The 20,850-nt window shown below is 54.3% G+C and overlaps 2 protein-coding genes and 1 long non-coding RNA gene across 3 annotated transcripts; 2 read left to right on the top strand and 1 right to left on the bottom strand.

The window, feature by feature from the left end:
- Nucleotides 1–170: 170 nt before the first annotated feature.
- LOC135455705 (apoptosis-inducing factor 3-like) lies at nt 171–8,376 on the bottom strand. The gene is made up of 18 exons (XM_064729132.1): nt 8,315–8,376; nt 8,139–8,248; nt 7,942–8,051; nt 7,524–7,568; nt 7,353–7,434; nt 7,104–7,216; nt 6,340–6,426; nt 6,085–6,176; nt 5,793–5,923; nt 5,147–5,262; nt 4,714–4,785; nt 4,305–4,368; nt 4,123–4,199; nt 3,922–4,039; nt 3,151–3,249; nt 2,716–2,791; nt 2,211–2,315; nt 171–2,095 (listed from the first exon to the last, which is right to left on the bottom strand). Exons 1-18 carry the CDS (start codon nt 8,374–8,376, stop codon nt 2,053–2,055), a joined length of 1,602 nt encoding a protein of 533 aa, XP_064585202.1. The 3' UTR covers nt 171–2,052.
- Nucleotides 6,407–15,121, top strand: LOC135455707 (uncharacterized). The gene is made up of 3 exons (XR_010442376.1): nt 6,407–7,510; nt 8,834–9,216; nt 9,489–15,121. It is a non-coding gene; the product is annotated as an uncharacterized LOC135455707 (long non-coding RNA).
- Nucleotides 15,122–15,422: 301 nt separating this feature from the next.
- Nucleotides 15,423–19,920, top strand: TLCD2 (TLC domain containing 2). The gene is made up of 4 exons (XM_064729131.1): nt 15,423–15,727; nt 16,064–16,146; nt 16,627–16,709; nt 18,607–19,920. Exons 1-4 carry the CDS (start codon nt 15,540–15,542, stop codon nt 19,042–19,044), a joined length of 792 nt encoding a protein of 263 aa, XP_064585201.1. The 5' UTR covers nt 15,423–15,539; the 3' UTR covers nt 19,045–19,920.
- The last annotated feature ends 930 nt before the right edge of the window (nt 19,921–20,850 follow it).

Genomic DNA, 20,850 nt, shown 5'->3' with positions numbered 1-20,850 from the left:
GATCAGGAGGGGGCACAGCACCAGATCTGTGTCCCCAGTGATGCCACCCTGGGGTTTCTGATGGAGGGGTCCATCCTTTGGGCTTGTCCTGAGCTAAAGGCTGAGCCCAGGAGAGGGATGAGCCCTGCAGCAGGGCAGGCAGGGGGATGGAGCCCAGGAGAGGGCTGGCTGAGCGGGTCAGGGCGCGGCCACTGGGCCAGGGTGACTCAGGGCGAGTCACACAGAGTCACACACAGCTCTGGACGCTGCTCCCAGAGCCTCCAGCCTGGGGGCACACCCAGCAGTGCCAGGGCTCTGGGTATTCTGGAGCTAGCAGCACTCCGGAACACTTTATTGGGCTCCTCTGTGCTCCAGGCTCTGGTTTGTTGGTGAACACAAGCTCCAGACTGGCCTGGAGGGAATTTTGAAGCTGCTCTCCCAAGCTGGAGGAGTTTGCCTTGCACTGAGCGAGAGGGGAGCTCCATGAGGGCTCCAGGATTTCCCCCAGTGAGAGAAAGGAGCAGGAGCAGCAGCTCCCTGGGTGACTGGGAGCAGGGGAGTGTCCAGGCCCTGCTGCTCAGACCCTGCCAGAGGAGCACAGCTCATCCCAGCTCCGAGGGCGGGCACGGAGGAACAGCCCTGTGCTGAAATGTCTGCACAATCTCAACTCCATCTGCCTGCCCAAGGCAGGGCTGCTCCCAAGCTCTGGCACCCAGCAAAGCACACAAAGTGGCCTGGTGTCCATTAAGTGGTACAAGTAGAATAAAATCTGTTGTCCTGGGGTCTATAAAGCTGCTGTGCTTGGTGTGTTCTTGCTGTTGGCTACAAGGAGCTGGATTTCTTTGGGGTGGTTCTCACCCACAGGGGCTGGGACTGCTGAACACCCTTGGATCAGTTCTCTTCCACCACAGCTGCTCTGCTGCAAGTCCATGCAGAGCAGCTGGCACCTGCTCAGTGCCCAGCACATCCTGGAGTGCATGGAGGGGCAGAAAGTGGTGGTGGAAGGTGCCTGAGGGCAGGGAGGAGCAGCTCCTGGGCCGTGCTCCCCCTCCTCTGATGTGTAGGAGCTGTGTGCTCCGTGTGCCTCACAAATCTACAAACCTCCCCTGGCATGAAGGAACACCCTGTGCTGCTGAAACCTGGCTCTTTCCTGGGTAAATTGTGGCTCTTTCAGAGCAGAGAGTTGCCCTGAGCACAAGCGCCATACCAGGAAATGTAAAACATTGTGTTTGAGTTAAAATTCTCCTGTGAGGTGCCAAAGGACAGGTTTGGGTGTTCAGCACAAAAGCAGCACTGCAGGATCTCACCTGCTGAGCAGAGGGCCCAGGCTCTGGCTGTCCTGCACTCAAACCAGAGGGGGTTTGGGCTGTCACTGAGTGTCCCTGTGGGAACTTGCCCAGCTCCTGGGACTTACCCTTCCTCCTGCACAGCCCCATGTGACTGGTGAGTAAGTGCAAGGCTTCCTGTAGAAAGCACAGCCTTGGCCGTGCAAAAACCCAGTAACTCTTTCCTCTAGCATCTGGCCGCCCCCTCCAGGCATCCAGCATGCAGGGACACAGCAGGGAGGGCGGGATCTGGGATTTCTCTGCCAGAATGTGACATTGCAGACAGCAGTGACCCTGCCAGCAGGTGCTGCTGGCTCTGAGCTCGGGTGGCATCCCTGTGTCCTTAGGGGCAGGGCATTCTCTGTGAGTTCCTGCACAGAGCCCACCTCGTTCCCTGCTGGGAGAGGAGCAGCTCGTCTCGGTCACAGCTCCCCTCGCTGGGAAAATGTGTTTTTGCAGAGGAGAAGGTCAGCGTGACCGGTGTGCTAAATGAGAGCTCCCTGCCGGCAGGGAAGGAGCTGCTGTGTCTCTGGCTGGTGAATCTGTGCATGAGGGGTGGCTGCTGAGCCCCAGGCCATGGGCACCCTCCTCTTACCCAGCACAGAGCTCTGCTGAGCTTTGCCCAGCACAAGGCTGTCTGCAAGCACAGAATGCAGGTGCTGGGTTCAGCTTTGCTGATGGTTTTATTGCTCGAGGGTGGGAGGGTGTGGAGCTGTTGGCACTTGGTTGTGAGTGCCACACACCAAACTCAGCTCTGTGCCAGCGAGGTGATGCTGCCAATGTCACAGGCCCTGCAAACAAGAGGTGGGATGGGGGTTTGCAGTGATTCCTTTTGGTTTTGTGTCTCTCAGTGGGCTCTGCTGATGTGGAACAGCAAAGAGCCAGCTGGGTCAGGGTGCCACTCACTCTGCTTCTTCTTTGGAGATTTGTTTCCCCAAGTACAACACTTCTGCAATCAGGGACACCATGGGGTCGCAGTTGAGGCTGGCAGCTGCAGTCACATGGCCATCCCTGGCATGGAAAGAGGAAGAGTGTGGATCTCCTCAGGGCACAGAGCTCAGCATCCCCGTGGCACAGGGAGCAGCTGTGCCCCAGAGGGCTCAGGGCAGGGTGGCTGCTGCTGCTGCAGGATGCACAGGCACTGGTGGCACACAGCCTGGCACTGCTGGGAGCTGGGCACTGAGCCTGGCAGCACTGGGGCACAGGCAGAGATGTGTCCCAGGCTCTCTGCCCAGCTGGTGTCATCGTTTGAGTTCATTCTCTTCTCCTTCCCTCTGCCCTGCTTTGGTTTTTCTCTGGTTCAGCACCGAGCAGCTGCACAGGGGGATGTGGAGCCTCTGTGGGATCCCTGCAGCTGTAAGAGAGGGCTGTGCCTGTTTCCAGGGCATGGGCTGCCCATGAATTCACTCACCTGATGTAAAAGATGAGGAATTTCTGTTGCTCCAGGCTGCCCTTCACCACAGTGTCCGTGTATCCCTTCCCACAGCCTGGGGGAGAGAGCCTGCTCAGGAGCCCTGGCACAGCAGATTGCACCCAAACCACCTCAGAAACAGCGTGGTGGGGACAGAGGGGACAGTGCTGGGGCTGGGACAGGGCTGGGCAGCAGACATGAGGGCCCTGGACAAGCAGAACTGACTTTGAGCCTCTCCTTGGTTTGGAGAGAGAAGTTCTTCCTCTGTGACCCACTGTAGATCAGCAAAAAACAAGAGCTCTGGGTGAACCCCAGGGCTCAAACTCACCATGGCAGCCACTCCAGAGCTTGAGCTGCTCCAGGTGACCTCTGCACCCACCCCCAGACCCAGCTGGTGGAAGGAATTGCTCTGTTCCCCTCTGTGCCCCTCCCTACCTGCATAGCGGATGCTCTTCCCAAGCAAGGTGCTCCAGAAGTAAGGAACAGTGTGCAGCTCCTCCCCTCTGCCCAGCATGTTCAGGGCAGCACAGCGACCTGGGAGCAACCAACACACTCAACATTGCTCATAAAATAAAATAAAATAAAATAAAATAAAATAAAATAAAATAAAATAAAATAAAATAAAATACTGCTCCCCGTGTGCCCTGCTGCCCCTTCTCTGTGCCATTCCCATCTCTGAGGGAGCTGGAATGTGACATGTCGTGTGAGGGGACAGAATGTAAGAGAATAGTGCAGAAGGAAATCTCACACCTTAGGAGTTGCAGCTGTACAAATCCACCAAAAATAAGAAACAAGCCTGCCCTTAACAGGCCACAGCTGTGTCCAGTGAGGATGAGTGCTAAAAAAGAGTGGGTTAGCTAGGTGAGGAGAGAGATGGAGTTTAAGGAGAAGAAGGAGGAGGAGGAAGAAGAAGAGAAGGAGGAGAAGAAGACAATGACGACGATGACAATGGAGGAAGAGGAGGAGGAAGAAGAGAAGAAGAGGAGGAGGAGGAGAAGAAGAAGAAGAAGAAGAAGAAGAAGAAGAAGAGGAGGAGGAGCAGCAGAAGAAGAAGAAGACAATGGAGGAAGAGGAGGAGGAGGAGAAGAAGAAGAAGGAGGAGGAGGAGGAATAGGAGGAATCAGTGCTGTGAGGAGTTGCCCATGAGAAATCACCAAGAAAGTATGGAAATTTTGCAATAAGATGACAACAATGTCCCTCACTCACCATGGGCCTCAGCCACCTGCTGGTGGTGGATGCTGGACCTGTCCCCACCCAGCAGTGCCACTGGGAATGTCACCACGTCCCCCGCAGCGAAGACCTTGGGGATGTTGGTTTGCATGTGCTAATTGGGCAGAAGGCAATTAATTAGTGCACTGATGGGAGGGGAGGGATGGGGAGTGAGCTGGGTGCTCAGCTGGCACTCACCAGATCCACCAGGATGGCACCTTTGGCATCTCTGGCAATGGAGGTGCCCTTCAGGAAAGCTGAGCTGGGGATTGAACCTGCGGGGAGAGGAGCAGGAGTGAGATGCAGAGAAATTCTGCACAGAAATTTCAGGGAGGAAATTTGGGAATGGGGAGAGCATCCAGCAAGCCCAGGGCTCTCACCTATCCCCACCACCACCACATCTGCAGGGAGCTTCTTTCCATTGGCAAGGACAGCCTCTGTGACCTGGGGAAGAAGGAAAGGTCACTAATAAAGAGTTAAAACCTCTGTCCTAATTCCCACAGCCTCCCTGCTGCTTGGCTCTTTGCTGTCTTTTTCTCTCCCCCGGGTTGGGATCACCTTGTCCAGCTGATGTGTGTTGCTGGGAATGTAAAAGAAAATCACGCTGTTGTCCCTGGGATAGGAACATTTTACTGGTGCCCTTTGAGCCCAGAGCTGTGCTCAGTGAAAAGGAAGGGAGGGTCTAGACATGGGAGAGGAAAGCCTGATGTAGGCACTGGGTTATATCTCAACTTGGGCTTTTTTTCCCCCTAAAATTAGCAGTTCAGGGATCACAAAGGCAGGACTGACCTTTCCATCCTTTCCTTTCAGCTCACACAGCTCTGTTTTCATGTGGAACTTCACCCCTTTATTTTGCAGCATCTGAAAAGGACTGGTTTGAGTATTCATTAGGAAATTCCAGGCTATAAAAACAGCTGTAGCCAGCCAAAAGCCAGGCAGGCAGCTCTGCTGCTGCTGCTCCAGCCTGCAGGGAGACTCCATTTGTGTCCCTGCCTGCTGCAGGCACACACAGCCTGGCTTTTCTCTGTCAGAGGTGGGTTTGGGGTGAGGAATTGCTGTGGGGAGGGTTGGGAGCAGCCCTGTGTGGGTGAGCACAGAGGCTGGGCATGCAGGGTTGTGACTCAGCACAGGGGCGAGGTTTCCTGGGCTGATGTGGATCCTGTGGATCCTTGGCTCTCTCGTGTGTTCTCCAAGCCAGAAATCAGCCCCAGGTTCTGCTCACCTTCATGGCAACGCCTCCAACCTGAGGACCCAGGGCGTGCTGGAAAGGGAACGGCTCTCTCTCCACCACGGAGATGGTTCCAGCCCTGTCTGAGAGGAAGGCAGCCACCTCCATCCCTGCAGGGAAGAGGCATGCCCGAGGTAAGCCTGCTGCAAGCATCAACCTGCACCCCTGGAACCCTTCTCCCCTTCCAGAGGGCAAATCTGATGTGCTGCCAGTGCTGAGCTGCTTTGCTGTGCATTTCTGAGGTGTTCAGCTCCCCCCTTTCTTTGTTCTCCTGGATTTTGGGAGATGCAAAGAACAGCTCCTGGTATTGTTCCATAAAACTCCCTTTCTGTGCCTTAGCCCCTTGCTTTCCCAGTGCTTCTGGGGAATCCAGCTCCTCTGGAGGACAGTGACCTTTCCACAAGGCACATTTCCCTCTGTCCATGTGTAGCAATTGTTTATAGCTCTCCAAGTTTCTGGCTATCAGAGGAAAAGATGAGTGTGTGCTGTGTAACTCACACCCCCAGCAGCTCCAGGGAGGATCCCAGCCGGGTGAAAAAGGAACATCCCTTCCCTGAGGGCCTCCAGTTAATGTGCACATGAACCAGAAGGGGGTTTGGGGGCTCTCACTGAGGGTTTGACTCCCACTCCAGCCTGGTACCTATGAATGAGGCTCCCACGATCACCAAATTCTTCCCAGTTGCCAGCTCCAAGATCTTGCTGGACTCCTCTGGGGTTTGGAGCGTGCAGATGTTCTGCAGGTCTGCACCTGGCACTTTGAGGAAACCAGAGCTGGAAGAGAGAGAACCCAGATGCATTCCATGGTGTGAATTAAACAAAGAATGAGGAGGGAGCACAAACCCATGGCTGTGTCACTCCATTCTGCCATCCCACCCCATTTCCTACCTCCACCTCTACATCCCTGCCCAAAATCCAGCACTTTGTGCACTCACTGGCTGCCTGTTGCAATGAGCAGCTGGTGGTACTTCTGAGAGGAGCCATCCATGAAATGAACCTTCTGCTTCTGGAAATCCACAGACACTGCCTGCAGGAGAGAGGGGGCACGGATCTCACAGGTTCCCCTGTCCTGCCTGTGGTTTTGGGCACTCAGGGGAGATATGAGGGGTGCTGGCGTTCTCTCTCCCACTTCCCACAGCTCCATCCATGGATGTTTCACCCTCCCCATAAGGACTGAACTGCTCTGGTACCTCTTTCTCTGTCCAGTATTCAATACCCCGAGCCTGGAGGAATTCAGGTTTCCTCAGGTAGATATCCTCAGCTTTCAAGTCCATTTCCTGGAAACACAACAAAAGCATGAAATGAAGCATTTCTTAGAGGCAGCAATTCTCCTGAAGTGTTCCTTGTGGAGTCAGTTTGGAAAAGAGGTGAATTTTACATCAGTGAATCACAGCTCCCCACACTGCCCCATCCCCATCACCTTGTGACCTCAGAAAAACCATCAAACTTTTAAGGGAAGAGTTCAAGAAAAGGAGATAAAAACATCAGCTCATGTTGACTCTGCTCAGAGATTTTCTGGGAGGAAAATGAAGCTTTCCTGGAAATAACATCCCTATTTGTGGGGGGATAGAATATAAGAAAATAAAGACGGTGTAGAAAGTAATCTCACCCCTAAGGAGCTGCAGCTGGGGCAATTACCAAAGATTAGGAACAGGCCTGACTTTAACAGGGCTACAGATGTGACCAGTGAGAAGATGCTATAAAAGAGTGGGGTGGGTGGTGGAGAAGGGAACTGGAGTCAGTTGGGTGCTTTGTGAAGAAGAAAGAGTCAGTGCTTGGAGGAGAAACACCAAGAAAGTGTGAAACTTTTGTGATGAGACAACAGCATGGAACCCCTGCAATAAGATGGCAACACCTATTCCTTCTGGATGCCTCAGCACTCTTGATTTGCTCCCTGAGTGTGTCCTGTGCCCTGGCACAGTGCTGCCCTTGTCACATTGCTGAGCATTGTCACCTTACTCAGCTTGGATTTGTCATAGGGAACGTGCTTCTCCTTGGTGGCCATGATGATCCTGCCAGTGAACCCCTCCTGGCGAAGAGTCTCTGCACACACCAGGGCAGCCACACCTGCAGGAGAGCTCACCTCAGCCCTCTGACACCTCGCTGAGGAGGAGGAGGAGGTCGGTGCTCCCTGGAGAGGAGAGCAGCAGCTCCCAGCGTGTGTGGAGGGGGCAGAGCTCGGATCTCAGATCCCTTCACTGACCTCCCCCCAGCAGCAGCATCGTGTTCTTGTTGAGGAGGCACCTCCTGCTTGTGTCCTTCACCCTCTGGCTGCTTTCCAGGTCCTGCAAAAAAAAAAAAAAAAGAGAAATGCTCAAGTCACACGCAGCCCAAGGCACTGCCTGTGCTCAGTGACTGCAGGTAAGGTCAGTACCTTCCTTTTTGCTGTAATGAACACCTTTCCATCTTCCACTGTTACCTAAGGGAGAGGTTTGTTAAGTGCTGCATCCATGAGGTTGTGGTGGGAGCTCTCCTGGAGATCCTGGTCCAGTGTGCCATCTGCCTCTGCTCTGATCTTGGGTGTCACATGAGGAGCTGAGGAGCTCATGAGCTTTTCTCCTCATCCTAAGAGCACTGAGGAAGAGCTGTAAATCCTCTTTTTCTTTCCAAAAGCACTTGTGCTGGCTCTGAGGACTACTGGGATCTGTGGCATCACCTTGGACTGAAAGGAGCTTTAGGGCAGGGAGTTGCCTAATCCCAAAATCATCCCTTGTGTGGAAGCTCTGAGTGACAGAGCTGTGCTCAGGGCAGGGGGCTAGGGAGAGAGAATGAATGTGAGACCAAGAATTCACCTTAAAGCTGGGGATGCAGTCCAGAGCAGGGTATTCCTCAATGTCTCCAGTCCTGATGTTAAAGCAGGCCCCATGCCAGGGGCAGCGCAGCCTCTCCCCTCTCAAAACCCCTGCAAGAGACCCCCCCCCAAGCTGGGCAGTGAGAACCAACCTCCCCAAGGTGGTTTTATTCCCCACTGCCCCAAGCTTGGGGTTACCTTTGCTCAGTGGGGCACCGAAGTGGGGACATTTGCTGCCCAGAGCTCGGAATTCCCTCCTGTTCCTCACCAGCAGCACTGGGTACCCGGCCACCGTCACCTCCAGGAGCCTGGGGGAGAGGAGCAGAGGTGGGCACAGAACCCCCCCGGTCCCCAGCACCCCCCCAGGCACTCACTGTCCGTCCCCAACGTCGTCCTCCCTGCAGACCTCCTCAGTGATGGTGTCACTGCTCTCCATGCTGGGCTCAGGCAGGCGCTCAGAGGGTCCCAAATTTCTGATGGAGCACCAAAATTACCTCAAACACCCCTCTTGTAACTCTCTGTCCAAACCCAGCACCCTTTTCTCCTCTGAATTAACCCATTTCTCATTTCCAGCACCATTGAACTCAGCTGCAGCACGGGGTGAGTGAGCAGATGTGGTAATGGCTCATGTAAACAAATATAATTATTTATGGGGAGCTGCTGCCACAGCCCGTGTCTCCCTCAAATTGGGTCTAAAGAGATGCTTCAGCTTCCCCAAAGCCACTCCAACATTTGTGCAGAGATGTTACTCATGGGAATTGCCCTGAAAGCACTAATCCCATCCCAAAATGCCTCCCGGGCTAGAAAACAGCCAACCCCCTTGGTCCTCAGTGCTCTCCTTGCCTTAGCAGTCATTGAGAGGCTGATTAGGAATCTTTCTTTTTATTTTACAGAGAAAAAAAAAGCAAGAAATGGAGCAGGGGAAGATCATTTAAGGCAGATTTTGATGCAGGGTGGTGACTTGCTCCTACAAACCCCCCCTGCATCACTCCCCTCATCCCAGGTTTTTTGGGAGAAGCATCTCTGGGTACTCACCTGCTCCTGCCAGGGGGGTTCAGGCACCTGTCCCCAGGTCAGAGAGCCACCACCGCTGCTGCCTGCGACTTTCTCCTGCGAGGTGACACCCTGGTGTCTCACAGAGCCGCCAGCCCACGGCTGGTGATGCTCTCCCCTCCTTGCACAACGCTCCCACCCATCAGGAGATGCAGCTCCTGGCAGAGGCTGCCTGCCAGGCAGCGTTATCTGATTTCTGCAACTGGCCCGGGCCTCATTAAAGGTATTTTGCTGGGGTTTAGAGTTGCAAAAGAATCGAGGGCACACAGGAATTATGGCACAGGTGTGGTGTGAAGATGGGGTGTGTCATGGGCAGCGTGACCAGAATCTCAAGGGGGTTCAGTGATATCCCAGGGTCCCTTCCCACTGCCCCTTTTCCTGGTGGAAAGCACTCCAACTCAACACAACATATTATTGCAGCACTTTGGAATGATATTGCTACTTTTTATATATTTTAACAACACTTAAAATTCTTTAATTTTATTTTTTTGGTAGGGTTTTTCTCCATTGATTTTAAGGAACATGAAGTTTCTAGCAGCTCTGCATGTGCCTTGCATCCCAGCTCTGCTCCTGGTTCAGCCACTGATGTCCAGGCACACAATTCCATCATTCCCTGGCCCGTGAAGGATGCCTTGGAGCAGGGTGCTTCTTGCAGGGCTATTTTTATAACAAAGTGGGAGTTGCAAAAAACCGGGAGTAACACCTACACTGTTTGTGTCTCCTCTTGTGTTCTTATCTCTATTTCACAGTCAGTATGTTTCACAACTTAAAATATGCCTCAAAAAATTAAAGGGGGGGAGAAGTTACCAACAGCGCGCTTCCATCATCTCCCTTGCAGAACAGGAGATCTGCAGCAGGGGGGATAAAAATCCTCTGGTGGGTATCACCTGCAGGAGAAGGCATGTGCAGGATGCTGGGGAAGTGCAGGATGGGTTATTTGGGAAGCAGTTAAATTCATGGGACCCTCCAAGCCATGAGCAGGGTACCAGGACCCCGCTGTGCCCAGCCCACAGGCTCTGCACACCCACGATGGCCACAGGAATGAGGGATTTTCTCACAGCAGCAATGAGCAGCTTCTGGGCTCTGCCCTCCTGGCCAGGAGCCGGAATGTGAAGCAATTTGGCTGCCAAATGTCCGTATTTAAACTCTGTGTAATTATTCCCCAGGAGCGCGTTCCCACGTGGAGGAGCAGCAGCCCTTGCCGGGCATTCTCTGACTCAGCAGAAACGGCTGGAAAAGTGTTTGCTCACTGATGGAAATGTGCAGAGAGCAGGCAAAGAGGTGTGCAGCCTTGGGATGAGGCAGGTGGAGCTTGATCCTGTGCAGGGATGTTTGCACTGCAAGGCTGAGCAGCAGATTTGGCTGTTGGATGCTGCTGGATGCAGCCGAGCGCCCAGGAAAGGGTTTTGGAAAGGGCAAAGGAAAGGGCAAACCAAAATGCTTTGACAGAGGCAAAGATGATAGAATGGATATTAGAAAGGTGATAGACAAAGGATACAAAGTGGAAAAGGGCTTTGGATGTCAGGGGGAAGCTGGGGGCTGGCTGCAGGGATGTGAGTGTGTGTCAGGAATACACAACGTGCCCTCGAGGGACTGGGATGGGACTGGAGGCAGCTTTTCAGGAAGATGCTCTGTAAACATCTTTTGGCCTTTTTTACGTAAACCAGAGGTGGTTACTCAGAGGGTTTTAGACCTTTTCTTGTAGCACAAGTCAGGATTAAACATAGGAAGGAAGAGAGGAAAGGGAAGTGGTGCCCTCAACCACAAAGAGAGCCCAGGTGGGCACCAGACATCTCTGAGCAGATCTGCCACCCACATTGTGCTGACTCACACGAGCTGCTGAGCTGACCTTGGGTTTTCTCAGACACCTTCCCTTCTGCTGTGCCTCCCCAGAGCTGCTGAGCTGACCTTGGGTTTTCTTAGACACCTTCCCTTCTGCTGTGCCTCCCCAGTGCTGAAAACCCAAGTTTAGAGGCGAGGATTTAAGGAGTGTAACTTTCCCGCCTTCAAGTTCCCACCACCATCAGCTGGAGTAGCACATTTTTTCATGCCATGGCTGTGTGGATTCATCTTTTTCCCACCTTTTCCCCAGCTCAGGGCCCTTGCCTGCTCTGCCACTGATTTTAACAAGCAGCACCCACGGAGTGAAACTGCTCAGCTGCAGGAAGAGGAAGCGAGGTGAAACCTGCAGCAGAGCTGGAGTGATTAATGGGGCACTGCTCTCAGAACAGCTTGGTTTGTGATATTAATAACGAGAGAATTCAGGAGGGAACCCAACCTGTTCCAAGCTGTGGAGCCAGCAGCAGCAGGAGATGCAGGGGGGAAGCTCCTGTGCTGGTATTTGCAAGACAGGAGGAATTGAGTGGGCTCAGAGGGTGTGTGGGGGTTTGGGATGTGCTTCCACCTTGGAGGATTCATTCTTAACCTGAAATGCAAAACAAAACCCCATGTAGTGGTAAATGCATCATGATGTAATCATGAAGCACATACATATTCATCAAAAATTACTTAAGCTTGAGACTGGTGAATTAAACAGGGGAAAAAAATGTTTATCCCACAAGGGAAGAAGACGGGGAAAAGAAAAATTTAGTGAGAATGAATTTGCTTACAGGGTAAGAATAATTATATGTGATGTTTCACATTTTCTTCCTAAGCATTCACGTCTGGTGATGGTGAGAGATGGGACACAGGCCTGGCAGACACCTGGCACCACTTCACAGTGAGCACTGGGGAAGGAAAGCAGGAACCTGAAACCTTACAAATAACAGCACACTGACAGTTCAGAAAGTCAAAAACATTTGGGGCACAGCAGCTGCAGAAAGCAGAGGGGAGCTGCCCATGCTGCTGAGATTGAAGGGGATTTGCCACCAATGGAATTCTGTCCATCCCATGGCACACCTGTGCAGCTGGAGTGAGGAGGGAGCACATCCTCTCCTCTGAGCCACTGGTCCAGCACAGCCCTGGAGGAGCAGCTGAGCCTGCAGCATCCTTGGGGACACTCTGCTGTCAAAAAATCCCTTGTGCCAAGTCCTGAGTTAAAAAAAATCCTTCCAGTGCTGGGAAAAAGGAAGGGCAGAAGAAGAGCATCCAGATGAAGCTGCCCTGGGGTCATTTATCAAAGCAGGCTGTGCCTGGGTGGTTTGGGAGCATTCCCACATGCCAGGCTGCAGCTGGTGTCTGGCACCAGAACCTGCTGGTTCGGGGAAGCTCCCAGGGGACATTCCAGGTATTCCAGGAATGATTTTAGGAAGGAGGAGCAGCCTGGGCAGCAGAACACCTGCAGTGCTGGTCAAACCCTCTGGGGGGAAGGAAAATGCTTCAGACCTGGGCAGGGTCACTGTGGTGCAAGCACAGGTGATTTCCTCTGCCAGGTGAGCTCAGGTCCTGAGGTCAGGGCTCAAGTGCTGACTTTTGGCATTTCTTGCCTCAAACTCTGTGGCTGAGAGACTAAAATCCCTTTTTCCAGTGTCCACAGCAAGTTCTACCTGGAGAATATCCAGCTTCTCCACATCAGGGAGTTGTTCCTGGCTGGAAGGGGTGGCTGCTCCAGTTTGAATTTATTTCGGCTCTCTCTACAGCTGCCTCTGCAATGCATGGGCATGCTTTGCCATGCAGAACCTGCATTTTGCACAGCAGATCCTTTCAGGAGTGTGGAGTTCCAGACTTCCTGGATATACAAAGCATTCCTACATCATCTGACCTCTTATGGCCTCAGCAGACAGAGTGGTGGCACAGTTTAGAGAGGCATGGAGACAACAGCTAATTAAAGTTTGGAAGCCAAACTGGATTTGTTCTGAGCTCTTGGACTCCTCAGATTACTTCAGGTGTGAGCCAGGTCTGGCATTAGATGAGCAGATGGGTTTTATGACTCCCTGGATGCAGAGAGGCAGATTAAGGGAGGGAAGCTTTGCAAAAACAGGAGCAGGACTTGTGCCGGGCTCCAGTGAATCCTCTGTGGAATCTGTGGGCAGAGTGGGCACCTCCTGAAGTAAGGGATGGTGGAAGTGCAAAACCCAGAACCCCACCTAGGAGTAGTTGGGGGCCATCTAGGGGGGACAGAGCTCAGCTGGCAGAATTTCTGTGGTGGATTATCACTAAATTTTTAGTTCAGTGCCAGCTTTTAATTGTGGAAAATGAGCTGTATCTCTCCGATACACTGCAGAGAAACTCCAGCCTGAGAAAGGGAGACAAAAACGATTATCTAGCTATTGAATAAAATTCTGTACCCTCGATTTACACCCCGATTGCTGCTGGGAAGCTCCCATTGTGGGATTATAGGATGGACCTGGGCACGTCCTTGCTGGGATCTGCAAGGATTCCCCTGCCCTGCTGGGAGCAGGCACCGGCACCAGCCGGAGCCGCATCCCCGCAGCAAACGAGGTCGTTTGGGGACAGCCGGAAAACTTCTGGAAATCTGGGTGAAAAAGGCAGCGTCTCCAAATAAGGTGGGGATGAGGAATCCCATCGGAGCGGGCTCCCGGCTCTCCAGCGGGCGTGCAGGGACCTCTGGTGGCAGCCGAGCCCGAGAGTTCCCGTCCCTGCTCTTCCCTCCGGGTTCTTTTGGGACAAGCCTGGCCCCCGAGCCTGCGGCGTGTGGTTTGGATTTTTTGGCCTGATCTGGTGTCAGGGGACTTGTTTGTAACTGGGTTTGGACGTCTGCAGCTCCAAAACCGCCCCCGGTTAATGCCATTGCTGCAGAGGAAGGAAAAAGGCTGGAATCGGGGTTGTAAGAAACTCAATGGGAAATAAATTAAATAAAATCTGGGCTAAAACGACCCAAAAAAGTAGTTTATATGTAACTGTTGGTAGTGCTCTAGCAATTGGGATCAAAGTCCTTGAACCAGAGGCTCAATTAATCTCGGCTTAAATTCCTGCCATGCAGAAGTGGAAGGTAAAAGCTCTCCAGCCTCCAGAAACATTTTAACTATTCCTGTGCCCGAATCCTGAACGTTCATCTTTAGGACAAACACAAATGGAGGAGCTCCTGAGGAAACAGGGCTGGAGCTGCAGGCATTCCACAGCCTGGGATTTTCCCTGCAGGAAGGTGAAGGCAGGAGTTGTCACCAGGGAAAAGGGCAGGCAAGATATTTTTTGAGGCTAAACCACCGCAGATGACTTCTAATTCGGAAACCGGCTCTGTGCAATTTTATCCTCAATTAATTGTTAAATGATTTTTCTCCTCAGTGCCCCGAGCAGCCCAGCACGTCTCCAAGGCATGTCTCTCTTTTCCTCAGCACATCATCTGCTGAACAAAAATGTCTTTGCATTTGGTCTTCTCAGTAACAGATTAGCCTGTGTGATCCTTCCACTGCTAATACACGAGATTATTTAAAATCCCCTGAGCACTCAGGGCTGCCTATTACTTCAGGCACTGTCTCCCTGCCACGTAACTGTTATGAAAGTACAGTGCCTTGCCTGGCTTTTAAGCAAATTTGTGCAGCATGAATAGATGCTTTTTTACCAGTTGGGACTATCACAGAAACACAGAATCGTTTAGGTTGGAAAAGAACCTCACCCATCTCCCAGTTTGATTTAATCACTCAGCCTCCCTTCCATCAGTGTGTATTTGATGTTTTTGTGTGTCCATCACCCCAAAGCCAGGACAGCAACTAAGAGCTGTCTCCACACTCTTGTGTTTCAGCGAAGAGGAAGTGGAAGATTTCATCCAAAATTAATACCTCAAAGCAGAGGTGGAGTTTGACATTAATCGGTGTGTACACGGTGACTCAGCCCGGCGGCAGGAGGGGAAGCGAGGGCTGCTTCTGCTGGAGACATCAAAAAGCAACAAGGGAGCGATCAAATTACGGGAAGCTGGAAAAGCAGCGTAGTTGTAGGGTAGAACTAAAACTGTGGCTACGGGATTGTGAATTTCCACAACCTCCAGACAGCAGAGCTGGGGTATCCCAGACTTCGGGGAGCTTTTCTCGGGATCAGACATGGGATATGGGAATAAGGGATAACAGTGCTGTGGGCAGAGCGTTTTTAGGCAAAGCAATCAGTTTTTTTTCTGTGCTTGATGTGCGATCAGCCCCGGTGGTGTGGTGTGATCTGGGGGATCCTGAGCCGCGGTGAGCGGCGCTTGGAGAGTTCCTGCCCAAGGAAACAACGACGGGCATCACCTGCCGGGGATGCTTTGGGGTGAGGGACCCCCGGCCGCAGCACCTCAAGGGAGAAGCACCAGGCGGAGGAGGAACCTCCGGGGAACGAGGGAAGTGTCCCAGTTCCCGCACGGGGACCGGACACGCGTTCCCCGCTCCGTGCCACGCTCAGCCGGCTCCGGGCTGGCGCCGCTTGTGTCGTGCGGCGCCAGGGAAGGCGGGAACATCCCCGGGGGCTCCGTTCCCGTTATCCCGCTCCCGGTGTCCCGCTCCCCGACAGGGCGGCCCCCGGCGCTTTCCCTCCCCTCGGGGGTGATGCGGGCAGGGCAGGGCCGGGCAGGGCGGTGCCGGCGGGCGGTGCCGGTGCCCAGGGCGGGCCCCGGGGCTGGGCGAGGCGGAGCCCGGCGGGCAGCGGGGCCGGTCCCATGGGAGCCCGGCGGGCCGGTGGATGCCCATGGCTTTCAGCCCGGGGCTGCTGGTGGTGGCCGGTTCCTTCGCCGCTTTCCGCCTGCTGAACCGGGGGCTGGAGCGGCTCGTGCCGCCGCCGCCCTCGGCCCGGCGCAACCGCTGGAAGTGGCGCAACATCTGGACATCGCTGGCGCACAGCGTGCTCAGCGGCGGCGGGGCGCTGGCCGGGTGAGCGGCACCGCGGGGACACCGGGGGAACCGGGACACCGGGAGGGAACGGGGACGTCGAGGCATCCCCCGAGGGGAGCCTGCGGCCAAGGGGGTGCGAAAGGAAATTGGGGTGTTGGGGATTCTGGGGAGTGTCAGGACCTGCAGAATGGGGACGCTGAGAGAGGGAGGAAGGTGCGAGGCACCAGGGGATGGGGAGACTCCAGGAGGAGAGGGGAGCAGGGCAACAGGAGGTCTCCAAGGAGGGTCGGCAGCACCAGGTGGGTAATGAAGACACCGGCAGGGAAATGGGGACCTGGAGGCACTGCCCGACACTCACAGCCTCTCTCCCCGCAGGTTCTACCTCCACCCCGAGATGTCCAACGACCTGGTGGGCACACACCCGCCCGGGGCGCACAGCCTGGTGGCCGTGTCTGTAGGTGAGGTGTGGCCATGGACTGTCCCTTGTTCCGTCCCCCCGGGGGTCTTCACGGGCTCGTCCGTGCCTGACACCAGCCCCCCGAGCCGTGTCGCGATGTCTCAGGCACCTCAAACAATCGCGCTATTCTTGGCAAAGGACAGTGGCTCCTTTCTGTCCCACGGCAGCCGCAGCCAGGAGCTACTGGGCACCGGGCTGCCCTGCACCGGCCCCGGGGGGAGCCGGGGTTCGGGGCACCCCAAAAGTGCCCGCGTGGGGTTGGAGGAATCGGTTGGTGCCTCCTCCTGGGAGCACACCCTACAGAGTGATTGCTAGAGGGACCCAAAGCACCGATTTCCTCCTTTTGCTGTGGGTGACTCCCCACCCACACAGATGTAACCAGCAGGTCCCAGGGGAGGCTGCCCAGCCCACTGGGGTAAGGGGGATTTGTTGGCACAGCCCTTCCTGACCCCCTTTTTGTTCATGCACTCCCCAATCCCAGGCTATTTCATTGAAGACTTTGTGGACATGTTGTGCAATCAGAAACTTCATCAGTCCTGGGAGCTGCTCTTTCATCACTCTGTGGTGAGTGCACCTGCACGGGTACCACCAGGGAGGCTGGGCATGGGGGGCTCCTGCTGTTGTTTTGTGTTGTTTGCTGCCTGCTCCAAAGTCTGATTTTATTTCCTGGGGAAAGGAGCCCAGACAGCAGGGCCTGGAGCTCCTCTTGGTCCTGCAGAACTCTTAGAGGGTTTGCAGAAAGGCATTCAAAAATGGGGTGTTATCAGTGATGATGAGAGAGATGGGGAGACTGAATGCTGGTCAGAATCCAAATTTATTGTGGACTACATATGCTTATACACCATTCTAGGCAGGCTAGTAAGTTTTTATTACAATGATTGGGTTAATCATCACATAAACAAACTTATACATTTTACAACATTTCTTGCTTACAGAACTTGATGTAATTTTCTTTTCAGTCTGATTTAATTTTCAGCTCTGTTTGTTCTTGCCAAGGCATCCTGATTATCAAACATCTTATGCTAATCACGTCCAAAGTCCATCACCTGTCTTGTGTGTCCCAATAGAGTAGGAAACAACATGTGTACAGAGTATGGGCTGATCCACAACAGTGTCACTGACAGCAGTGACGCCGGTGTCCCCTCTGGCACAGTGGGCAGCTCATCTCCCGTGGCTCTTGCCCTCTTGAGCAAGGGCTGCACATCCCAACATCCACCTCCCTCCCCAGGGTGCTTTCCTGGTGTGGCTGGAGCAGCTGGGATGCAGGACCCCCACTCCAGTGCCCCCTGCCTGTCTTGCTGTGCCCTCTGTGGGTTTCTCTCTGTCCAGGTGCCAGAGTGTTTTCCCCAACCCAAACAATTCTGTGATGCTGAGACTGTGGATGCTGCAGGGCAGCGGGGTGGCACAGCCTGGAGCTGGGCAGTGGAGATGCTGCAGGGTGCAGGGGAGGCTCAGGGCTGTGCAGGGCCTGGGGAGGGGGACAGGGACAGTGCTGGCACTCACCTGGGATGAGAGGGGCAGTCAGACCTGCTCTGTCAGTGAGCCCTGGGGCTCTGCTGGCTGCTGCTGGTGAGCCAAAAGTTCATCTCCACAATGGAGCTAATTCAAGCCAAGACAGTGACTTAACGAGCGGGGAGCAGATAATCTCATTACAGAGCCCATACAGAGAACAGCATTAACGGCATGAACCAAAGAAAAGACTGAGTGTGCTGAAGCGTGGGCAGGCAGAGCCTGTCCCCCTGCCTGGCAGGGAGGGTGCGGGGCAGGAATCCTGTCCCAAACAGCCCCAGAGTGCTTCAGGGGGCTCTCTGACACACCAAAGCCACCTAATCCCTGTCCTGGGGACAATCCCTGAGCCAGCAGCAGCCGTAGCCCTGGGTTACACTCTCCCTTCCTGTCCATTCACTGGGTGTGGAAAAACCTGCTTGGCCACAACTGGCTGCATTCTCCAGGCCACAACAGCAGGGTTAGGTCAGGCTGCTTTGTCTCCTCAGCCAGCCTGGGGCTCAGCTGTTTCCTTCTCTTCCCACTGGAACAAAAAAGCCCACTCAGGTTTCCTGCAATGGTGAGGAGGGACACTCAGTGACAGCCCAAACCCCCTCTGGTTTGAGTGCAGGACAGCCAGAGCCTGGGCCCTCTGCTCAGCAGGTGAGATCCTGCAGTGCTGGTTTTGTGTTGAACACCCAAACCTGTCCTTTGGCACCTCACATGCGAATTTTAACTTAAATACAATGTTTTACATTTCCTGACCTCACAGGTTTGGTGCTTCTGCTCAGGGCTCTGAAAGAGCCGCATTTTACCCAGGAAAGAGCCACAATTTACCCAGGAAAAAGCTGCAGGGATAGCACTGCTGTGATGATCCTTCCCACCTCTGCTCCACGCTGTGCCCAAGGGGTTCCAGCTTGCAGCAGCTGAGAGCAACCACCCCATGGGCTCAGCCCCTCTTCTCCCTCCTTCCCAGGTGATCATCTGCTTTGGAATCGCCGTGCTGCTCCACCAGTACGTGGGCTTTGCCCTCGTGGCTTTACTGGTGGAGATCAACTCCATCTTCCTGCACGTGCGGCAGATCCTGCTCATGGCCAACCTGGTGCACACGCCCTGCTACCGCCTCAACAGCCTGGTCAACCTGGGCACCTACGTGGTGTTCCGCATGGCCACGCTGGCCTGGATGAGCCGCTGGCTCTTCCTCAACCGCCACAACGTGCCCGCGGCCGCCTACGCCGTGGGCACGGCGGGCATGGCAATCATGACGCCCATGAACATTGTCCTCTTCTACCGCCTGCTGCGCAGCGACTTCCTCAAAGCCCGGCGGGACAAGGAGGAACGGCAGGAGAAGGAGGAATGGCAGGAGAAGGAGGAACAGCAGGACAAGGAGGAATGGCAGGACAAGGAGGAATAGCCCCTCCCCTGCAAGCCCATGGAGCACTGGAGGGTGAACATGGCCGTTTCAGCACCTTACAGGAAGGGGCTGCACTAACAGAGCATCCAGGCTTTGCTCGTGGCCCTGCACAGCAGAGGAGGTGCTCATGGATCAGGCTCTGCTCCCCACTTTTGGATGATGTGGTTGGACAGCTGGGAGCTGCTCAAAGAAGCTCCCTGAGGCACCACTGAGATGAGAAGGGGGCAGAGCAGCAGTGCTGTTCCCCCACTGCTCTTCCAGACATCCCAACACCACAGGGTGTTCCCAGCCCCCAGTGCCCCATCAGCCACGGATCACTGAGCTCTCTGTGGCTTCTCTGTAGAACAGCACCAGCAGGACAGGCTCCAAGGCTTTGCCTTCGAGGTGACGGTCAGTAAAAACCAAGCCCTGCACTGATGAGCCCTCCCTAAGGAGATTGTCCCACCTGGCTGGGTGGTCACTGTGGGGTGCAGGTCACGATCAGCCCCAACCTCTGCTGACAATGGAGCTTTTCCCATGTTTTGTCCCCAGATAATTTAAGTGCCCATAAATGAGGGTGGGAGAGCACGAGTGGCTGGCAGGAGGATGCTGTGTGGTGGTCACTTCCCACAGATGTGGGGTTTTCAGGCACTTTTTAGGATTCAGGAATGCCAGGTTGTGCTGCAGAGCCCGGGGTAACGCTCTCACCCGGCAGCAAAGGCTCCTACTAACACGAGCTTTTAATCAATGGCTGCAAATGAAGTGGCTTGAGGGGAAGGGACTGAGAGGGGACAAAAGGACTCATCCCCCAGCCCTCTTTGGGGCTGTCACTTAGCACAGTCCTTACCCCGTGTCTCCCTGCCATGGAGTGAAAATACACTGCACACTGGCACACTCTACCTCTCTTGTTGGGTTTTTTTTCCCCCACCTCTCTCATTTCTGTGGAGGAAGATGAAGGTTTTTAAATGTTTTTCCACTCCACATTTCCTTTTCCCTACTGATTCTCACACTGGCCTGCTCCCCAGCAGCCCAGCACTGTGTACATAACAGGATCATCCCATGTGGAGTTACGTGAACCAGTCTGGAGAAATCCACCGGCTCAATCACGTTTCCTTTGTGTTGCAAATGAGCTTTAACACAAAATCTCTGCCTTGGTTTGAGGAGCAGGCACTGCTCACAGAGGGTGGCACGTGTTCTGAGATGGAGACACATTCCTGCTGGGCAGGGAAACATGAGTGATCCATGGGCAGTGTGAGGCTGGAGACAATGTGTGCCCAAAGCTGCTTATATTTCTATTTGTGGAGAGCAGGGAAGCTTCCAGGTGCTGGGCACAACTCCTCCAGGTTTGGATGTGTCACCTCAAGCGGTGCTGAGGTGCCTGAGTGCCCCTCACAGCTCCCAGATGGAGCAGAACTCTCACCCAGGGCTTTCTCTTTGGTTTGACCCACATATTCCGAATTTTCCAGGAGCTGCTGCAGTGATCCTTGCCCTTAGCACAGCTGAAAACGCTGCCTCTGCCCACAGCCGGGGTGTTTCTCAAGGCCTGGATTGTGTTCCCACATTCCTGCTGTCACATGGATGTCCTGTACCCCGGGCACGTGGGGCTGGGCGCTGGGGGAGCCTGGTTTGGGCTCCTCTTAATCCGCCGTGGTTTTCCCACAGGGCTAAGGTGGGATAAGCAGTGGCTTTGCAGGTCACCGAGGTCAGACATGGGGATGCCCTGTGCTTGTCCATTGCCACGGGAAGTGCCACAGCCTTGGCTGGAAAGGTTTTGGGAAGGACTCACCTCTCTATTCCCACCATATAGGGGACCATGGATCTGGAAGG

The sequence above is a fragment of the Zonotrichia leucophrys genome, chromosome 19 (genome assembly GCF_028769735.1).
Source record: "Zonotrichia leucophrys gambelii isolate GWCS_2022_RI chromosome 19, RI_Zleu_2.0, whole genome shotgun sequence".
Lineage (NCBI taxonomy): Eukaryota > Metazoa > Chordata > Aves > Passeriformes > Passerellidae > Zonotrichia > Zonotrichia leucophrys.
The sequence above is the reverse complement of the archived record's forward strand: the minus strand, read 5'-3'. Positions and strand labels throughout refer to the sequence as shown.

Coding starts and splice junctions, on each gene's coding strand:
- LOC135455705 (XM_064729132.1), bottom strand. CDS start 8,376: ATGGAGAGCAGTGACACCATCACTGAGGAGGTCTGCAGGGAGGACGAC. Junction 7,217..7,352: donor GATGCTGCTGCTGGGGGGAG/GTCAGTGAAGGG, acceptor GCTCTCCTGCAG/GTGTGGCTGCCCTGGTGTGT. Junction 5,263..5,792: donor CGTGGGAGCCTCATTCATAG/GTACCAGGCTGG, acceptor TCTTCCCTGCAG/GGATGGAGGTGGCTGCCTTC.
- TLCD2 (XM_064729131.1), top strand. CDS start 15,540: ATGCCCATGGCTTTCAGCCCGGGGCTGCTGGTGGTGGCCGGTTCCTTC. Junction 16,147..16,626: donor CCTGGTGGCCGTGTCTGTAG/GTGAGGTGTGGC, acceptor CCCCAATCCCAG/GCTATTTCATTGAAGACTTT. Junction 16,710..18,606: donor TGCTCTTTCATCACTCTGTG/GTGAGTGCACCT, acceptor CCTCCTTCCCAG/GTGATCATCTGCTTTGGAAT.